The sequence below is a fragment of the Eulemur rufifrons genome, chromosome 2 (assembly GCF_041146395.1).
Source record: "Eulemur rufifrons isolate Redbay chromosome 2, OSU_ERuf_1, whole genome shotgun sequence".
Classification (NCBI taxonomy): domain Eukaryota; kingdom Metazoa; phylum Chordata; class Mammalia; order Primates; family Lemuridae; genus Eulemur; species Eulemur rufifrons.
The window spans coordinates 17,363,226-17,383,627 of NC_090984.1; the positions used below are offsets into that span (position 1 = coordinate 17,363,226).

General features: G+C 57.8%; 1 protein-coding gene across 5 annotated transcripts in view; it reads left to right on the forward strand.

The window, feature by feature from the left end:
* Nucleotides 1-20,402, forward strand: part of NFIC (nuclear factor I C) — a 64,215-nt gene that overhangs the window by 36,248 nt on the left and 7,565 nt on the right. For 2 of the 5 annotated variants that reach the window (XM_069480678.1, XM_069480668.1), the window contains exons 3-9: nucleotides 4,869-4,940; nucleotides 8,677-8,751; nucleotides 9,423-9,546; nucleotides 10,161-10,285; nucleotides 17,556-17,681; nucleotides 19,385-19,569; nucleotides 20,247-20,400. In XM_069480678.1, coding sequence (XP_069336779.1) covers nucleotides 4,869-4,940; nucleotides 8,677-8,751; nucleotides 9,423-9,546; nucleotides 10,161-10,285; nucleotides 17,556-17,681; nucleotides 19,385-19,569; nucleotides 20,247-20,400 — 861 coding nt within the window. The remainder of the gene's footprint in view (nucleotides 1-4,868; nucleotides 4,941-8,676; nucleotides 8,752-9,422; nucleotides 9,547-10,160; nucleotides 10,286-17,555; nucleotides 17,682-19,384; nucleotides 19,570-20,246; nucleotides 20,401-20,402) is intronic. The other 3 variants (XM_069480688.1, XM_069480697.1, XM_069480707.1) reach the window with 2 other exon arrangements.

Genomic DNA, 20,402 nt, shown 5'->3' on the forward strand with positions numbered 1-20,402 from the left:
AGGCTCAAGTGATCCTCCCGCCTTAGCCTCCTGAGTAGGTGGGACTACAGGTGCGTACCACTATGCCAGGCTAATTTTAATTTTAAAATTTTTTTGTAGAGATGGGGTCTTGCTATGTTGTCCAGGCTGGTCTTGAACTCCTGGCCTCAAGTGATCCTCCTGCCTTGGCCTCCCACAGTGCTGGGGCTATAGGCGTGTGCCACGACGTCCAGCTAATTTTTTTGTTTCTATTTTTAGTTGGCCAGCTAATTTTGTCCCCTGTTAAGAACTTCCTGAGCTAGGTAGACAACTTTGCTTTGAATTTGACGCCGGGTTTGGGAGCTAGACTGTCTGCCTGGGGCCTTGGTTTACCAACCTCACAAATTGAGCAGATTTAACCAGACGGTGCCGTGAAGCACTAATGTAGCACAGTAAAAACTCGGCAAATGGAAGCTGCCCGCTTGGGGTCTGGGGAATCTTGGGGCGTTGGCTGTTGGCCAGCCTTGAGACATTATCCACTCTGAGTGCATCTGTTCAGACCGACGGAAGGTCCATTTTAGGGCTGGATGTCTACGTAGGTGGGAGGAGGAGGAGGAATTATTTGTGCCTTTTTTTTTCCTCTGATTTTTCACGGAAACAGCCAGAACAGTACAGTGCAATCGAACTCTCTCTGATGGTGGCAACATTCTGCCCTGCCCAGTTCGTCGCCACTGGCCACATGTGGCTCCTGAGCTCTTGAAATGTGGCTCGTGCAACGGAGGAGACTGAAATGTTCATTTTATTTCCATTTAGCAAATTGAAATGGTCACGCATGGCTGTGACTCCTGTACTGGACAGCTCTAGACCATGGGGACTTTTCAGGAGCTGAGTGGTCGATGACTTGTCAACAGGTGCATGAGCAAGATTCCCAGGTTTTAGAGATGATTAAAAATGAGGTGGGGGCCGGGCGCGGTGGCTCAGGCCTGTAATCCCAGCACTCTGGGAGGCCGAGGCGGGTGGATCGCTGGAGGTCAGGAGTTCGAGGCAGCCTGAGCAAGAGCGAGACCCCGTCTCTACTAAAAATAGAAAGAAATTATCTGGCCAACTAAAAATATATATAGAAAAAATTAGCCAGGCATGGTGGCGCATGCCTGTAGTCCCAGCTACCCGGGAGGCTGAGGCGGTAGGATCGCTTAAGCCCAGGAGTTTGAGGTTGCTGTGAGCTAGGCTGACGCCACGGCACTCACTCTAGCCTGGGCAACAGAGTGAGACTCTGTCTCAAAAAAAAAAAAGCAAAAAAAAAATGAGGTGGGAGCCAGAGGCTGGGGAGGGGAGCGGGCAGGGGGGATAAAGCGGGGAACGGTTAGTAGGTGCAAATTTTTTTTTAAAAAACGAGAGGCAGTGTAAAAAGGAAGGACAGGCCACAGCACGGATGAACCGTGAGGACATCGTGCTCCGTGACATAAGCCAGACACAGAAGGACAATCCCGTGTGGTTCCACTCGCAGGAGGTCCCTGGAGTCATCAGGTCCCCAGAGACAGGAAGTGGGACGGTGGGTGCCAGGGGCTGGGGAGGGGGCAGGGAGTGAGTGTTTCGTGGGGACAGAGTGTCAGTTTGGGAGGATGAGAAAGTTCTGGAGACGGAGGGTGGTGACGGCGGCAGAACCACGTGAATGTGCTCAATGCCACCGAGCTGTGCGCTTAAACATGGTAAAAATGGTAAATTTTATGTTATATATATTTAACCACAATAAAAACTAAATTAAAAATTAAAATGAGATGACATATAGTTAAAGCATCATATTATTTTAAAACTATACTTACTTGAAAAAAAAAAACACAACTCCCAGGGCTATAGAAAAAGAAGAAAACTTCAGCCCAGCAAGGGGATCTGCAAAACCCCACGGCTCACATCACACTAGTGGCGACAGCTCCTCCTAAGGTCCGCAGCCAGACGAGGATGCAGCTCTCACCACCTCTACCCAACGTTGTTCTGGAAGTTCTAGGCAGCGCTATAAGGCAAGAAAAGAAATCAAAGGCCTACGGATGGGAAAGGAACAAATGAAACTGTCCCTATTTGCAAAGGACATCATGGCCATTCTGAAAATCCCAAGGAATCTACCAAAACAAAAAAAAAATCAATGCACAAAAATCAAACCCACTTCTCATTGCTAGCAGTGAACAGTTAGAACCCGAAATTAGAACCTGTCATTTACAATCCCTTTCGAAACCTACCGTGTAGTGAAAGTCCATTTGTTGACAACTGCTTTACACTTATTATTGGCTGACTTGGTGACCCCCTCCAAAAACCCTGGGAGGTGGGTTTTATCATCTGCCCATTTTACAGATGAGAAAACGGAGGCTGGCATGACTGGCAGAGCCCAGGGTCATTGATCTTAACCGATACAAAGTAACAGCAAGGAAGACAGTGACAACAGTGATTGTCGTCAATGAACAATTAACAAAGAAAGTCGCCCTCCACTCGGGGAAGGGCTTCCTACGTGCCAGCCACCGTCTGGGCACTTTCTTCCACCCATTTTCCCCCCGTCCCTCATGAACGGCCTCCGAGGGAGGTGCTGTAGTTGTGTCCATTTCACAGGTGGGAAGAGTGAGGCTTGGAGGGAGGGGAGGTGACGTGTCCGAGGTCCCATGCCCCGTCTGCCTGATTCAAAAGTGCCTGCTGGGAGCCACTGGCGCATGGCACTAGGTGTTCAAGAAATGTCCCCCCTTCGCGGGAAGCAGCCTGATGCCAGCCAGGCACTGCTGCCTGCTGAGTCCGCGTGGGAGCTGGTCCCGTACGAGGGTGCCCGGCTGGCTGCCCGGGCTGGGCTCTTCCCAACGGAGTGGGCACCCGTGCCCAGCCTCAGGGCGGTCCAAGCAGGACTGGCCGGCTGCGAGGGGCCACTGGCTGGGTGGCTTGGGAGCGAATGCAAGGCTGGAGGCCGAGCAGGGCACACTCCTCTTGGCCACTGTCCCGTGCGCCCAGCCCAGTCGGCCACCCAGGGTGGCCCTGTGAGAGGAGGGACTTCCCTCATTGGCTCCTGCGTTTCCTGATTGGGAAACTGAGGCACCGAGCCCTGTGTCTATGCTGTTTACGGCATCTTTGGTCTTGGCAGCTGGTGGGTTGTGTTCAAAGCCCTAGCACGGTGACAAGCAACTGCTCCCTGGCTTAGGAAGTGACATTATTTTTATTATTCCACGACAACCTCGAGGGTGGCTTCCGCCATCATCCCATCTTACCGATGAGGAAACTGAGGCCTTCAGAGGAAAAGTGACCTGCCTGGGACCGCACAGCCCTGGAGGAGGCTCTCAGAGCCAGGACCTGAACTCAGGCTGGGGGCTGGACATCTGAGCGCAGGACAGACACAAGGACACAATAGCCCTGGTGACAAAGCACGTGGAGTGGCATGGGGAGAGGATGTTTTTCATCATTCTGACACTCAGTTTTCCTTGTCTATAAAATGGGTGTGATAACGATGCCAGGTTTGCGGTTGTCTTAAGGACTTAAGGGAACTTATCAAATGGGAATGAAAACAATGTCACATGTGTGGTTATGAACAGTCCTAATAACAATATGACAGACGCTGCTATGTATCAATATGCCCCAAGTGCTTCAAAAGTATCTTTTTGTGTTTTCTTGTTTTGTTTTGTTTTGTTTTTTGAGACAGAATCTTACTCCGTCACCCAGGCTGGAGTGCAGTGGCATCATCACAGCTCACTGCAGCCTCCAACTCCTGGGCTCAAGTGATTCTCCTGCCTCAGCCTCCCAAGTAGCTGGGACGACAGGCGCCACCACGCATGGCTAATTTTTCTATTTTTAGTAGAAACGGGGTCTTGCTCTTGCTCAGGCTGGTCTCGAACTCCTGACCTCAAGCGTGAGCCACTGCGCCCGGCCTCCTTGCTACCCCTTGACAATCCCACGAGGCCTGGGCAATGCTCATGCGCACTTGGAAGAGGAGAACCAGAGGCCCAGAATAGCCGTGCAACCTGCCTGGGCTCACACAGCAATTGCATGGCGGCTTTGGGGTCTGGCCAGTGGGAGGGGCCTGGTTCTCTTCCTTCGGCCTTTGATGGTGTCTGTCACCACCTTCATCGTTGACCTAGGGGACAGGTGAGAGGGCTGGGAGGGGCTGCCTGGCTGAGTTTGGCCATGTATCCCCCCCGCCCCTGCCCCCAACTCCAGTCCCTGCTGCAGGGTCAGGGCTGCGGCGGGGGTGGCCTGCCTGGTCCCCCAGCCAGGCTGCAGCGACCGATAACGCTGAGCTCAGCGTCTGTCTGCGTCTCCGTCTGCCAAGGAGCCCGATTATTTTTAGATAAGATGGAGGGGCGGGCGCTGGGGCGGAGGGAGCCCCCAGCCAAGGCGGGAGGCGGGGTGTGGTATGGCAGTCAGAAAGGGCCACCCCTCAGCCCCCACTCTGGGGGCCCCAAATGGCAACCGAAGACCAAGGGCCGGGCGCACAGGACTGCAGGGCAGAGGCTGAGACCAGAGCACTAGAAAGCCCCAGGACTCACCTGTCTGGCCTCAGTTTCCCTGTCTGTAAAATGAGTGTAATGATAGATCCCAACTCACAGGGCTAAGGCAGGAGTCCAGGTGTTAATAGGATTTTACAGATGAAGCTCAGAGAGGGCAAGTGACTTGCCCAGAGCCACACAGCAAGAAAGTGGCCGTGTCAGGATTTGAACCCAGGTCTGTTAAGAGACTCCACGTGTCCTGGCTCCTAGGTGCAACTGAGCCAGCCCATGCTGATGGGGGAAGCCACACTGCAGCACGTGGGGACACTGGCGCCATAGGGGCCTGAGCTGGTGTCTGCAGGGTGCTTGGCCAGTCGCCTAGGGGCAGCGGCGTGGACACGTCTCCTCCTGGGGCTGGGGTCCCTGCAATGTCATCAACGCTTCTCCCTCTCTTTCCAGACGCAGAGCAGAGCGGCAGTCCCCGGGCGGGGATGGGCTCGGACCAGGAGGACAGCAAGCCCATCACGCTGGGTGAGTCTGGGGTCAGTGCAGCCCTGTCTCCATCTTTTATTTAGGGCTGCTCTGCTGGGTGCTGCCTGCGTGCTCCGAGGGGCCCTCTGTGAGCCCCTCGAGGATGCTGCTCTTGTTCCATTTTGCGGATGAGTGGACTGAGGCTTAGGCAGCTGGGGAGCTGGGGCTGGGACCTGTGAGTGGGCTCTGAGGCGCTCACCCCCTGGGAGACCCTGAGGGCTCTGCAGTACCTGGGAGGCCACACGAGTTCCTTCTGTGTTGCGGGGTGGGAAGTGGAGAAGTTACCTGAGGCAGAGCCCTGGGGAGTAGGAAGGATTCAGCAGCTGTAGAGGCGCCATCATCGCCCACCTGGACCGGGGATGATCCTTCCACCCTGCTCTCTGGCTCCCACCTTTGCCCTCCCCCATCTGTCCTCCCTGCAGCAGCCAGAGGGCGCCTGTGAGCACCTGAGTCAGGGCCCATCCCTCCCCTGCCCACAGCCCTCCATGGCTCCCACCTCCCTCAGGGTCAAAGCCTCCCTGAGGCCCACCAGGCCCTGCACAACCTGCCCCGTCCCCACTTCTCCCTTCCCTCCTCCCTCTCTCCCCCTCCTCACTCTGCTCCAGCCACACGGGCCTCCTCGCTGTGCCTCCAACACGCCAGGCACATCCTGCCCCAGGACCTTTGCACGGGCTGTTCCTGTGCCTGACAGCTAACTGCTCTCTCTCTCTCCCTCCCTCCCCAGATCTCCCCAGACCTCAGCTCAACTGTCGCCTTCTCAGGTCTTCCCCAAACCCCTTCCCCTCCTGCAGCCTCTGGCCGCTCTCAGTCGATCCCAGCCCTCTGTTTCATTTCCCCCAGAGGAAGTTAGTGATTGCGCCGTGTTTGCTTATCTGCCCCAGGGGAAGGGCACCTCTGGGAGGGCAGAGGTTTGGTCTGTGTCCATCACGGTCGTGCCCCTAGCACCTAGAATAGGGCCTGGTACCCAGCAGGTGCTCAATGCATCTTTGTAGAAAGAAAGAGAGGAGAGACGGAGGGAGAGAGACAATGCGCCCGGGAGAGGAGGAGGAGGGAGGGAAGGAAAAGAAAATGGGTGACCCCCGCCCCCGCCATTGGCAGGACCAGAACGGCCGCGCATGGGGATGCCGGGTGGTTCCAGGAGGTTCACAGGCCCCAGGCCGCGCCTCACTGGCCCCCGGTGACGCGTCCGTCCTGGCGTCTGTGACCGCAGCCATCCCCCGGCCTCGCATGATTCCCGGGTGCTTCCCTTGGAGCCAGATGTTGAGGGAGGCGGGGGCGGGGCGCTTGGGTGTCTGGCGGAGGAAATCACGTCCTCCAGTTCGCCAGGGAGTCCCCCGGAGATGGAGCAGGGCGGGCACTGCACAAACAGGAAACCCCGGTGGGGGAGGCGGAGGGGCCGCGCTGACACCAGCTGGCCGGCTGGATCAGCAGGAAACGGCTATGGCCACTTCCCCTGGACACTCGGGGACCACTGCCCTGTCCCTCACCCCGGGCTGTGGTGGCCCTGGGCCTCCCAGCACAGGGCCGGACACACGGTCATCGCTCAGTAAATGGCACAGGGATTGCAGCTGGGGAGCCCGGGGGTCCTGGGACTGACCAGGGCTCGGGTCTGGGGACCCAGACATAGCCAGGAGCTCCCTGCGGCCCGTGCTGCCTCCTGGGGGCCAAGAGAGGAACTGCTCCCCTGCCAGCCCAGAGCCGAGCACCGCCTGCCCGTCCCACCTCCGCTCTGACCACGCTCCCGGCTCCTGCAATGTGCCAAGTGGGTCTCAGCCCCAGGGCCTTTGCACAGGCCGTTCCCACTGCAGGGAGCACTGGTCCGCATTCACAGGGCTGTTGCCAAGGCCCTCCTCTTGGCGCTCTGCAAATTTTAACAAGTTTATTTCTCTGATCTGCCCGCCCACCTTGAGGTCTTTAAGTAAAATAGCTCCCCGCACCCCCGGCTGGCTCCACACCCCCTGCTGCCTTCCCACTGTCTGACACACCTCACGTCGGACTTCGTTTTTATTTATTTATTTTTTTTTGAGAAGGAGTCTCGCTTGTTGCCCAGGCAGGAGTGCAGTGGTGTCACCATAGCTCACTGCAGCCTCAAACTCCTGGACTCAAGCGATCCTCCTGCCTCAGCCTTCCAAGTAGCTGGGACTACAGGCACCACCACACCCAGCTAATTTTTCTATTTTCAGTAGAGACAGAGTCTTCCTATGTTGCCCAGGCTGGTCTCAGATTCCTAGGTTCAAGAGATCCTCCCACCTCAGCCTCCCAGAGTGCTGGGATTACAGGTGTGAGCCACCATGCCTCGCCTTGCCTTAGTTTTTATTTTTTAAAAATTGGTGGTAAAATATGCACAATGTAAAATATATCATTTTAACCATTTTTGAGTGTACAAGTCAATGGCATTAAGTATATTCACAGAGCTGTGCAACCATCACCTCCAATTCCAGAACATTCTCATCACTCCAGAGAGAAGCCCCGTCCCCATCAGCAGTCACCCTCATCCCGTCCCCAGCCCCTGGTGTCCACGAATCCACGTCCCGTCTCTGTGGATCTGCCCGTTCTGGACATTTCATATAAATGGAGTCTCACACTGTGTGTCCTTCTGTGTCTGGCATCTCTCACTGAGCACGATGTCCTCAAGGTCCATCCACGCTGTGGCCTGTGTCAGAGCCTCGTCCCTTTTCCTGGCTGAGTGATGTTCCACGTGTGGACGGACCACGTTGTGTGTGTCCACTCATCTGTTGATGGGCACTTGGGTTGTTTCCCAGTTGGGGCTATTGCTGCTACAAATACCCAGGGACAAGTTTTTTTTGACTTGCTAATCTCGTGTGGTGTCTGTCGCCCACACTGGACTGTAAGTCCCATGAGAGCAGCCACTTCCGTCTGGCTCATTCCCCGCCGTGCGGGTGCCCAGCTCGGAATCGGACACTGTAGGTCTCAGTAACTGCCCACTGTGTAAATGGATCCCTCTTGCAAGGGCCTCTGGGGGTGGGACAGGCCTGTTCCAAGCTGGCTGGGGTCGCCCAATTGGTCTCTGGACCAATTTCAGTTTTCAAATCCATGAATTGGGTCCAAACCACTCTAGTTCAGAGAGGAGGGGTCCCCTTCCTTTGATGTTAGGCAGGAGAGGTTCTGGGGTCACTGGGGGATTTTAACTGCTGCCTGTGGACCGCCCCATTCAACCCCTGGTTCTGAGCCACTGCTGGGTGCCAAGCTCTGATCTGTGCACCGGGGACACTGCAGGGTCCGGGCAGACAGACATCCCTGCCCACACGGAGCTTCCAGTCTGGAGGGAGAGAAGGACAAGAAAGCGGACTGTCGCCAAGGGTGGCGGTGATGGAAAGCCAGCCCGCTCCTAGGGAGCTGGATTCAGATCTCACAACCACCCAGACGGGGTTTGTGGTCTGTTTTTGAGATCAGGGAATACAGAAGCTCAGGGAGGAGAAGTGACTTGCCCAAGATCACACACCGAAGGGATGACAGAGCCACGATTTGAACCTGGGTCTGGCCTCCACTCTGGAGTATAGCCTGCCCCGGAGCGGGGCCCCTGGAGGAAGGCCAGGTGGCTGTGTGAAGGCCCAGGCTGGACACGGGCCTGCCATGGGGCCTCCCTGGAGAAGGCGGAGGGCGTGGCTGGCCTTTCCCCCGCTGCAGGGCTGCAGGGGCAGCCCTGGGGTGCAGAGAAGGGAAACAGGACCGGCTCGGCCCATCGCCCGTTGACCTGGGTCTCTCCCTGTTGCAGACACGACTGAGTTCCAGGAGAGCTTTGTCACCTCCGGCGTGTTCAGTGTCACTGAGCTCATCCAAGTGTCCCGGAGTGAGTGTCCCCATTATCCCTGAGCTGGGACCCAGGGAAGGGAGGGGCCTCAGAGAGGAAGAACGAGCCCACCACCCTCACCCTACGCCCCCTTGTCCTCACCAGACACCCCCTGTCACCAAGCCAGGGTTCCTGAGAAGGGAGGTGGCCAGGCCCTTCGCAGAGCCTAAGGTCAGGGTGACATGCCACCTCCCCAGGAAACAGGATCCAGATGTTGGGTGGAGGCCACTAAAGAACCTTACACCCCAGCATCCCTCCTTCCTGGGGCCTCCGCCATCCCGTCCCAGAGGCCCCCAGAGGGTCCCACCCCTCCTGTCTCCCTGCCTTCCCTGGGGACTTGCTGGGGTCCCAACACACTTCCCCAGGCAAGCCCATTCGGGTCCCACCCCAGGGAGTTCTGGGCACTGTCCTGCCTTAACCCTGACGGGCACCCTCCCTGTCCAGATCTGGCCTCCAGCTCTGGCTACGCCTGTGCCTCACAGTGCGAACTTGGCCTCTCTCCATGGCCTTAGTCTTCTGATTCCTAGAATAAGGCCGGTTTCAGCCAAATTAGGAACTCGTTTGGGAAGAAGGCCCTCTCTGGACTGCCACGATGGCTCTCCTCACCCTGCTAGGACACCGCAGCCCTGGGCCCTGCTCCCTTCCTCATTCTCCTTTCTTGCCCTCTGCAGCACCTGTGGTGACCGGAACAGGACCCAACTTCTCCCTGGGGGAGCTGCAGGGACACTTGGCATATGACCTGAATCCAGCCAGCACCGGCATGAGAAGAACACTACCCAGCACCTCCTCCAGCGGGTATGTGCTCGGGTCCCAATCTCTGGGCATGTCACAACCCCACCCACCAACCCACCCGTCTCTGGCCGCAGCTGGCTCATGCCTTTCCCTGGGATACCTGTTTACATGTGTCACCTGGCCTGGGGAACTCCTACTCATCCTTCAAAACTCTGCCCCCAAAAGCCCTGACATTCCACCTTGGGACCCTCTGAGCATGCAGACACAGGTCCTCGCCGAGAGATACGCGGTGACAGTGAGCTGGTCACATTGTGCCTCAGTTTTCCCATCCATAAAATGGGGTCATAATCCCACTAGATTGTCGTGAGGATTACAGTGGGCCAAGTGGTTAGCCAGGCTGCCTGGGTTTTGGTCTCCACCCTGCTAGCTTGGCGTATGACCTCCGCTGAGCCCCTCCCCGAACCTGGCCCCGGGTGTCCCATCCAAACCAGGGGCAGGTTGGAACAGGTGTGAACCGAGAACAGGCTGAACCTCTGCGGCTCCCGTGAGGTCTCGCGATAGCGCCCCCCTCGCCCCGCCCCCTAAGGACCGGAAGTTAGGAAAGCGCCCCGCCGCCATGCCCCTCCCCCGCCAGCCCCTCGTCTCCCTGGTAACCAGCCTCTCCCCTCGCCCCTTAGGAGCAAGCGGCACAAATCGGGCTCGATGGAGGAAGATGTGGACACGAGCCCCGGCGGCGATTACTACACCTCGCCCAGCTCGCCCACGAGTAGCAGCCGCAACTGGACGGAGGACATGGAAGGAGGTAGGGTTGGCGGCGGGGGCGGAGCAGACTTCCGGTGGGGGGGGGGAGAGCGAGACTGTTACCGCGGCGGGGACTACGTATTCCGGCAGGCACTGCGCGGGCGCCCATGGGAAGGAAGCCGGCCTGGCGCCGCGGGGCCTCCTGGGAGTTGTAGTCGTGCCGGCTGCGCGCTGCTGGAAGGAAAGCCCGGGCTCACGTTCCCGGAGCTCTTTAGTTCCGCTCGGGCCGGGGAGGCCGGAATCTGTCCCTTGCTGGACTTTCCCGCTCTCCACCTGCTCAGGCCTCATCTCTGCGGAGTTCTTGAGTTGCAGGATTGACTCAGTAGCAATTCTGATCAACAGGGTGCTTTCTCCTGGGGTCTCCCACAGCCTCCCTCATCCGCAGGGTCCGTCTTTGTCCTTTTCCCCGCTAAAAGGTCCTTGGGTGTAGGATCCCTTCTCCCTGGGGTCCCTCTCCTTGCAACAGTTCCTTTTTCACGAGGTTCCCATCTCCATGGCATCTTCCTCCGGAGGACCCCAGTTCTAAGGCAGACCCGTCTGTTTTTCTAAGAGGTCTCCATTCCCATAGCACCCTTTTCCAGGGAGATTTTTGTCCTGCTGCTCTTCCGTCTTCATGGGGTGTCCTCTCCAGATGTCTTTCTTGTAGGGTTCGTGTTCCTTAGGGTCAGCAGCTCCACAGGGTCTTTCTTTTTCTTTTCTTTTCTTTTTTATTTTATTTGTCCTAATAGCCCTCTGTAAGGAAACGTAGGGTCTTTTCCTGTTGCACACTAGCTCCATTCTCAAGGGCCCTGGGGGGTGACCCAGTGGCTACAAGCGTGTACGCTGGAGGTCACCTGCCTGCGTACATGGCCCAGCCCTTGCAGCTTCCTAGTGACCCCGCCTCTCTGAGCCTTGGTTTCCACTTCGGTAAAATAGGAACGTTAATATCTGCAGTGCTCCTCTCGTAGGGTTGTTGAGAGGATTAAGTGAATTAATATATCTCACGTCCGTAAAACAAGTTTGGCACGTGAGCACCCAATAAACATGACAGTTTTTCTTTTCCCCTCCTCTGTCTCTTCTCCGTGTACCCACAGGGCATGCTTTCTCATAAAAATGTGTCTGTTCAGGGTGCCATACCGTGGGATTTTCAGCCATGGGACAGACCTGGGTTTGAATCCCAGCTCTGCCATGGGCTAGCCATGTGTGCTGCATAATCTTGGGCAGGTAATTTAATTTCTCCAAGCTCCAGTTTCTTTATTTCCAAAATGGGATTGATGAGAACGATAATTCTTCTCTCTGAGATGTGAGAGGAGCAACCATCTAGCTCATGAGAAACACCCAGGAAACAGGAGAGTGTGTTATTGTCCATGTCTTTATAAAATTCCCATCTCTTCAATTGAGTCTCCAGTGCATATGGTTGTGACATTTCAGTTCCTAAGGGTCCTCCCTCTTGTACAGGGTGGGCTCCCAGAGCCAGTACATCCCTAAAGGATCCCTAATCTCGGCCGGGCGCGGTGGCTCACGCCTGTAATCCTAGCACTCTGGGAGGCCGAGGTGGGCAGATCGTTTGAGCTCAGGAGTTCGAGACCAGCCTGAGCAAGAGCGAGACCCCACCTCTACTAAAAATAGAAAGAAATCATATGGACAGCTAAAAATATATATAGAAAAAATTAGCCGGGCATGGTGGCGCACGCCTGTAGTCCCAGCTACTCGGGAGGCTGAGACAGGAGGATCGCTTGAGCTCAGGAGTTTGAGGTTGCTGTGAGCTAGGCTGACACCACGGCACTCACTCTAGCCTGGGCAACAGAGTGAGACTCTGTCTCAAAAAAAAAAAAAAAAAAAAAGGATCCCTAATCTCTCAGAAGACCTGTCTCTCCATTTATTAGGTTCTAATTTATGGATCATAGTGTCGCTATGATTGTGTCCCTGTGGGTTCCCCGTCTCTGCCAGGTTTGTCTCCACAAAGACCCTGTATTCAGTAAGTTCACATTTGCTGTGAGAGACAGAAGCCCCCAAAGGACAGTGCATTTCTCTCACAAGTGAAAATCCAGCCATAAGCAGCCCTGGGCAAGTGTGGTGCGAGGGACTCAGGCCCCTGCCTTATGCTCCACTGAGCATAGTTGCCATCCCTACCTCATGGTCCAAAATGACTGCTGGAGCTCCAGCCATCATGCCTGCATTCTAGCCAGCAAGAAAGAGGGGATCAAGTCTGGTCACATGCTCTCCCTTTAAGAATAATTCTCAGAAGTAGCATCTACCTCTTCTGTTTATCTCTATGCCCAGGAATTAGTCATGTGGCCATAGTTGACTGCAAAGGATACTTGGAAATGTAGTCTTACCCTGGGCAATCGTGTGCTCATCTCAAAATCAAGGGTTCTGTTACTAAGGAAGAAGGGGAGAGCAGATATTGGGGGACATTTCGTTTCTGTCCTGCCATTTACTGATTGGGATCTCAAAAGCACTTCTCATTAACTCTGTGATTGAAGAGGCTGTCAAAATATCAATTGCATACTATTTAGAGGTGAGGGCCAGCCCATGGATGTAGCCAAAGCAGCTCTAAGAGGAAAACTCATAGCTTTGAGTCTACTTATTAGAAAAGGAGAATGGTTGAAAATGAAGAACCTAGCTTTCAATTCATGAAGCCCCCAAAAACCACAAAATTTTAAGAGGGGAAGTATCAGAGCCACTGGTACGCAGTCCGACCTTCCTGCCTTGGTGCTCCCCAACAATCCCCACCCACTGGGAAAGACATAGCAGCAGTGGAGGAGGACAAAGAGGAAACCCCTACCACATGGAATCACATACCAGAGCCAGAAGGAAATATCAGAGGAAGTATGTCCCCTCCGGTGTCCACTTCGTTACTTCAGGTATTGGCAGACTCACTTCCTTCTGAGGGTCTTGTCCTCAGGGTAAACCTCTCCTGTGTGCTGACCATGCTCTTGGCCCTGGGGACAAGAGATGAGCCGTCCCACCCCTGTCCCTGCCTGCTAGGGGCTAGCAGCCTAGTTGGGGAGATAGCTTCGTATCTAGGTCATTACAGCCCAGAAGAGGAGGCATGGAGGACTTTCAGGGGAACGTAGGAGGACCTCAGTACAGCCTGGCAAGAAAAGGGAGGACTTCCTGGAGGAGAGGATTCAGAGAGGCAGAGCAGTGTGGAGCTTGGGCAATTGGCTTCTCTGCATCTCCAGCTGTGTGACTTTTGGCAGGTTACTTAACCTCTCTGATCCTCAATTTCCTCTTCTATAGGATCAGGATACCAGTGGTACTTCCTCTGGGAGGGGTGAGGAGGAAAATGCTAGAAGAATTTTACACCCTTGGGCTGGGGCAGAGCACAAAGTATGCACTTGGGGCCTGGGAGCTGGGTTTGTTACGACATCACAGCCAAGCTGCCACCTGGGTGACTTAAGTGGATTCATCCACGGGGGAAGTGATGGAAGAGCATTCCCAGCAGAGGGAACAGCATTTGCGGGAGTTGGACTGTGGTCATTCGGGGCAGATTGTTCTCTGTGATGAGATCTGTCCTGGGCCCTCCAGGTGCTGAGCAGTGTCCCTGGCCCCTACCCACTCCATGCCCGGAGCACCCCCCCCCACTGGTGACAAACCGAAAATGTCCCCGGACATTGCCAAATGTCTCTTGAGGGCAGAATCGCCCCTGTGGATGGCCACTGGCATAAGCAGAGGACTCAGGGAGAGAGAAGAAGGCGTGTGACCCTGGTCTGCGATCGCCTTGCAGAGCCTCAGGGCTGGGCCACCCTCTCCCTCCGGACGCCCCTTCCTGACTGTTCTAGTCCCAGACAGCCCTGAGGACCGGCAGGTACCTCGTTTTGCAGAGGGAAACCCTGAGGCTCAGAGAGGCGCCATCACCTGCTCCCGGTCACCCCAGCAGCAAGCAGGTGCACCAGGCCACCTCACTCACTACCTTTTGTGGGGCGCCTGTGATGTGTGAAGCCACTCACAGATGCTCTCTACCCTGCCCGGTAGCACCCTGTGGGGTCGGTGCTGCCCCTGGGGAAACTGAGGCCCAGAGGTCCCGCAGCAGGGAAGGGGCAGAGCCCAGAGTTCATGCCTGATGCTTCCACCTCCGCCCCAAAGGTGCCCTTGGCTTCTAGCCACACTCCTAGGACGCTCTTCCTCCTCCTCCTCCTCCTCCTCCTCCTCCACCACCGGCCAGCCCCAGCTTCCAGCTTCCTGTCTAGACAGCCCCCAATTAGCCGCTCATTAACGGGGCTAAGCTGATTAGAGCAGCTCTCCTTTCCTCTGCAGTGGCCGAGGGGACTTGGCTGTGCCCCCACCCCGGCTCTCTGCAGCCACATGCCGGTGCCTGGCGGGGCAGAGGCCTGGGGTGCTCATGCCAGCCCCATGCCAGGCCGGGCCCCCGCAGCCACGCCCTGCAGGCCCCACGGGCCAACCTCTGGGCCTTCGATCGTTCCGGCCCGTTCTTCTGGCCATGTCCTGCTGGGGGCTCCCCTGATCACCCACCTACGCCGGGCAGAGGGAGGCGACTCCTGCACGCTCTGCACGGGGCACCGTGAGCAACATGACATGCTAGTGGGCCCCTGGGCTCCCAGGGGGTCATCCCCCTGGGCAGCTCTGCCTCCCACCGGGGAGCTGGCCTTTCCGTGGGGGACAGGCTTGTTTGCTGTGCACACAGACGGATGCTCGGATGGGAATACCCAGGCCTCTGTGTTAAATAAAGAGTGGACATCCCAGTGGAGGACAGATGGGCGTTCGTGTCACACGAACAGAAACACGCCCCAACGGGGGACCCTGCCTGCCCGTGTGGTCACTAGAGGTCAGGGTTCTCAGACGGGGCAGGCAGGACGCTCGGATGGGGACGTATGGCTGTGTTTGTTGAGCAGAGGGACGGCCGCTGTGGTCTCTGCGGGACGTGCAGGCTGGGGCTGAGGTGTGCGCTGGCGGGTCAGCTTGGGGGGTTCCGGCGTGTTTGCCGCACAGATGAGGGCGCGCCAGCACGGGGTGCAGAGTCTGTCCGTTTCCCAGCATGCGGGGTTATCCTTCCTCGAGGTGGCAGGGCCGGGCTCCCCCTCCCTCCTGGCCTGCCCTGGCTCCCACGGGCCGTCTCAGGAAGCTCTGGAAGCGTCTGCAGGGATGTGGCGCCGGGAGGCGGGGTCTGAGCCAGACTTTCCATCCAGGACAAGCTGTTCTAGGAAATCCTCCTGAGCGACCTCGTTCCGCTGCGGCTGTGTGCCGGCAGGGGGCCACCACCCCCGGCACAGTCACACACACACACACACACACACACACGCACACACCCTGTACAAGACCAGCCTCCCCCACCCCAGGCCACCTGGCAGAGCCCAGGCCCAGGCCTCTCTGCGGGGATCAGCCTCTGGGCCCACCCAGCCCAGGGCATTGGGCGTTCCCTGCCCCACACAGGCCGGGCACAGCTGGAGGGGTCACCCTTCGTGTCCCCAACGCTGTCGTACTGGGTGCTGCTCCCCTCTGGGGACAGGCGTGGACAGGTCCCCCAGCTCTGCCAACCCACTGCGAGTATGCGCCCAGCGACGTGTTCACTCCCGTGCGGCGTGGTGTGTGCAGGGCCTGGGGGGACAGCCAGGTTTCTAACAGCAAAGGCAGATGACAAGCTGCGTGTCCCTTGGGGGCCGGATCTCGGTTCACGCTGGGCCGTGGCCGCAAGAGAGGCTGGAGAAGTCCCTGAGTGGGAACAGCAGTGCCAGGGACAAGGGAGTGGGTGCCATGCTTACGCACGTCCCTGCAGGGGCACACGGGACAGGGACCCGCAAGATAGTGACAGTCTCTGAGGACCCCAAGGTTTCTCACCAGGGCACCCCATCCCTACAGGACAGGGGGCAATGTCTGGGGACATCTGTGGTTGTCACACTGCGGAGGATGTTCCTGGCATGGGGTGGGTGGAGCCCAGGAATGCTGCCCCTGCCCCAGGGGACCAGCTGCCCCCAGTGTCCGCAGTGCTGGGAGAACGAAACCTTAGCGTTAGGGGACACTGGGCCAGGTGAGAGGGAAGCTGAACCCATCCCCCTGGTTGAGTGGTCTCAGTAGATGTGTTTGCCCCTAAAATAAAATTTAAAAATCACTTCTAAAAACGTGGCTCTCCAAGCCACACTTCCCTGAGATTCGAGCTCCAGGGACAGGGCAGGGCCCAGGACCCTGCATGTTTTAAGGCAAGCCTCGATCCTTAGCTCTCACTCGAAAAGGCTTCGCGGGAGGAGGACGCTGGCGGAGGTGGGGGTGAGGGAGCGCTGGGGCGGGCTGGCATTTCCCCGGGGGCCGCCCTGCGCCCAGCACTGGGATAGTCTGTCCTCAACCCCATGCTGGGGGGTGCTCCTTGAGCAAGTGCTCGTTCTGTGCCAGGGTCTCTGCCAAGTATGTGCCCATTTTACAGATGAACAGGCCAAGGCACCGCCCAGGAAGGCCCAGGCATTCCGGCTCCAGAGCCACGACTCCATGCCAGCCTCCCCGAAATCCCCCAGGCAGCCCTCACTGGGGCCCGTATGTTCTCGCTCATTTTCAGGGCAGGGGTGCAAATGTCAGGTGCACCCGGCAGTCCTCCGTCCCCCCTCCGCCCACCCCAGTAGCAGCAGCTGCGACAGCGGCTCCAAATGTTCTTTGGGCCTCGGGGCGGCTGACTTCCCTCCAGGAAATTAGGGCCCGAGGCATCCTTGGAGAAACGTCCCTGTGTCCAAGGACGCAGGATGGCAGTGGGCTTGTCCTCGAACAGGCAGTGGATCCTTAATCCTCAGCCACCATCCCCAACCCGCCCCCGGTGGGAAGTCCAGAGTTTTGTGAGATTCTGAGCTTCATGGAAAGGGCCGGATGCTGCCGCCCGCCCCACGTCCCACGGCCTCCTGGGGGTTCCCAAGGGTCGCAAGGCCCCATGTGTGGAGTGATGCTGGCGGGAATGGCAGAGGGCGGGCATGTGTCACTGAAGCCTCAGGAAGGCTCTGTCCCTCCCCGACACCCCCCAGCGTGGACGCGGAACGCCAGCCCAGAGCCACCTTGTCCGTGTGACTTAGCTGGCCGGGCCCAGCTGGGCTTTGACCCTCTGCACCCACACCGGGGCACGGGGCGGCCCTGAGCCATCTGATTTCTCTGGAAGGAGAGAAGGGCAGGGGCCAGGCTATGAGGTCCAGGGTCCCTGGGCAGCCCCTGTCTCTGTGCTGAGCCTCAACTTGCTCCTCTGTGCAATGGGCTTCCGGCCCCGTGCTCCAGGATTCTGGCAGGAAATGGGGCAGGGACACGATGCTAACCCTTTGTGACCAGCCCATGACCCTCCCGTCCTGCTCCCTCTGCAGGCATCTCGTCCCCAGTGAAGAAGACAGAGATGGACAAGTCGCCATTCAACAGCCCGTCCCCCCAGGACTCCCCCCGCCTGTCCAGCTTCACCCAGCACCACCGGCCTGTCATCGCCGTGCACAGCGGTGAGCACCCAGGGCCCCAGGCAGGGAGGGCAGCGGGAAGTCCCACTGGATGTCTGACCACAAGTCCTGTTGCTGTAGCCTTCCAGCAAGACAAAAAAACCCATAAAGGTGCCGTGGTAGACAGCACCCAGGGCCTGGTCCCAGCCTGCCAAGGGGTGTGGCTGAGCCTCTTTGGGCCTCAGTTTCGCCTTCTGTACAAGAAGAGGCTGAAGCCTGTGTTCCAGCCCCAGACACTGACAGACAGACAGGCAGAGCCAGAAGCCGCCAATACCGCCTCGGCCCACAGCTCTCTCTCCCCTGTGCCACGGCCCAGCTGAGCCCTGAGGGGTTGGGCTGCACCCCTCTGCCCATTTCTCAGGCTGCAAGGCCAAGGCTGAGACTGGGGCAGGGCCTGTCCAGGGTCAGGCATGTCCCCAGAGGCACGGGGGCCCCACGGAGTCACAGAGAGAAACCCACAGGGTCATCGTCGCAGAAGGATGCAGACATTGGGCAGCTCGGAGTGGGGCTGAGCTGGTTGCTGTACACGTGGCCCTCCCTCCCCCCACCTGTCAATCGGGGCTAAGAAACGTCCCCACCTCCCACAGTTGTCATTAGGATTAAATGGGGTGCCTCATGGGAGGCCCCAAATACTGGTTATTACCTTGCATTATAATAGTGAATTATTTAGTTCCACACAAGGACACAGACACATGGGCAGGGAAGCAGGGACAGATCAAAGCCGTGCCGTGATATGGGCCAGGGTTAAGCAGGTGGCAGCCCTCGGGCCGCCTGTTCGTATAAATAAAGTTTTATTGACACACGGCCATGGCCCATTTGTATATCACCCCCGGCTGCTTCCACACTGCGGTGGCAGGACAGAGACCATGTGGCCGCAAAGCCGACAATATTGACTCTGGCCAGGGGCTGGGGAGACGGGGGAGTGGGGAGGGCCTATTCTAAACAGTGAATGGGCTGGAAGTCACTGAACTGTTTAGAAAAAACGGAAAGGCAGATATTGCAGTAGAACATCACTCAGCCATGGAAAGGGACGAGGCTCTGACACAGGCCACAGTGTGGATGGACCCTGAGGACATCGTGCTCAGTGAGAGACGCCAGACACAGAAGGACACACAGTGTGTGACTCCATTTATGTGAAATGTCCAGAACAGGCAGATCCACAGACAGGATGTGGATTCGTGGGTGCCGGGGGCTGGGGAAGGGGTGGGGAGTGACTGCTGATGGGGATGGGGCTTCCTTTTGGGGGAGTAGAACGTTCTGGAATTAGATGGTGGTATTGTTTCCATAACTTTGTGAAAATACTGAAAACTACTATTTGGATACTTTAACAGGGTGAATTTTATGGTATGCGCATTTTATCTCCATTTAAAAAAATATTCATTCTCCGGCTCTTCACGGAAGGAGTTTGCTGACCTCGGGTTTAGAGTGTGGACCGTGAGGCCAGACGGCCCGGGCTCAACTCCCGGGTCTGTCATTTGCTTGCTGTGTGGCCTTGGGCAAGTGGCATATCCTCTGAGGGCCACCACGTTGTCCTCAGTTAAAAAAAAAAAAAAAAAAAGCCTGGGCACGGTGGCTCACGCCTGTAATCTCAGCACTCTGGGAGGCCGAGGCAGGAGGATCGCTTGAGGCCGGGAGTTTGAGACCATCCGGAGCCTAACCCCGACCCTAACCCTGACCCTGACCGTCGCCTCCCACTGTCTCCGCAGGGATCGCCAGGAGTCCCCACCCGTCCTCGGCCCTGCATTTCCCTACAACGTCCATCCTGCCCCAGGCCGCGTCCACCTACTTCCCCCACACGGCCATCCGATACCCACCTCATCTCAACCCCCAGGACCCGCTCAAAGATCTCGTCTCGCTGGCCTGTGACCCGGCCAGCCAGCAGCCCGGACCGGTGAGTAGGACGGGCGCAGGTTCCTCCTGGAGGCCGCCGGCGACCTCCCGGGGCGCCGCGTGCTCAAACTCAACTGCTGCTTTAAACGGTGTTGTGGTGGACTCGGGTACCGGGTCACCTCGTCCGTCCGCGTAGCACTCGGCGTCAGCTGGCGCGGTCGCAATTCAGATCTTGCGGATGTGAGGGTTTCTGGCACACGGAGACGTCTCGGCCCCGGGGGCCCGGCCAGCGCCTGCTGGTCCCTGCAGTCCTGCGGCTGCAGCAAGTCGAGTGCGAGTCCGCGCGGCACGCAGGGCAGGTGCACACCGACTGGCAGACACCCACCAGGGAAGCCCCCACAGGGCGCTCTTGGCGTTCAGGGCGTCTCGGATTTCGGAAGCCGGGGCACAGCGCCGCGTGCTGCTTACCGTGCTCTCCTGGCGAATTAGGAAGACGGTGTCAGGAGGAGGTGGCATCGTGTGGAAGGAGAGCAGGTGGCTACGGAACAGGTGCAGGGAGTGTCACTCGGCCCAGGTGACGCGTCCCCAGGGACCCACCTCTGGCCATTCTCAGACCCAGCAAACTCATCATGGCCACCCCCGCGGGGCCGTGGACAGAGCTGGGGGCGTCTGGCGCCAGCAGCCCGAGGCGGAGGGGGCGCCCGCCCCCTTAACCACGTGTCTCTCTGTTCCCCCCAGTTAAATGGAAGTGGTCAGCTCAAAATGTCCAGCCACTGCCTTTCCGCCCAGATGCTGGCGCCTCCGCCCCCGGGGCTGTCTCGGCTGGCGCTCCCCCCTGCCACCAAACCCACCGCCACCTCTGAGGGAGGAGCCGCGTCGCAGACCTCGGCCAGT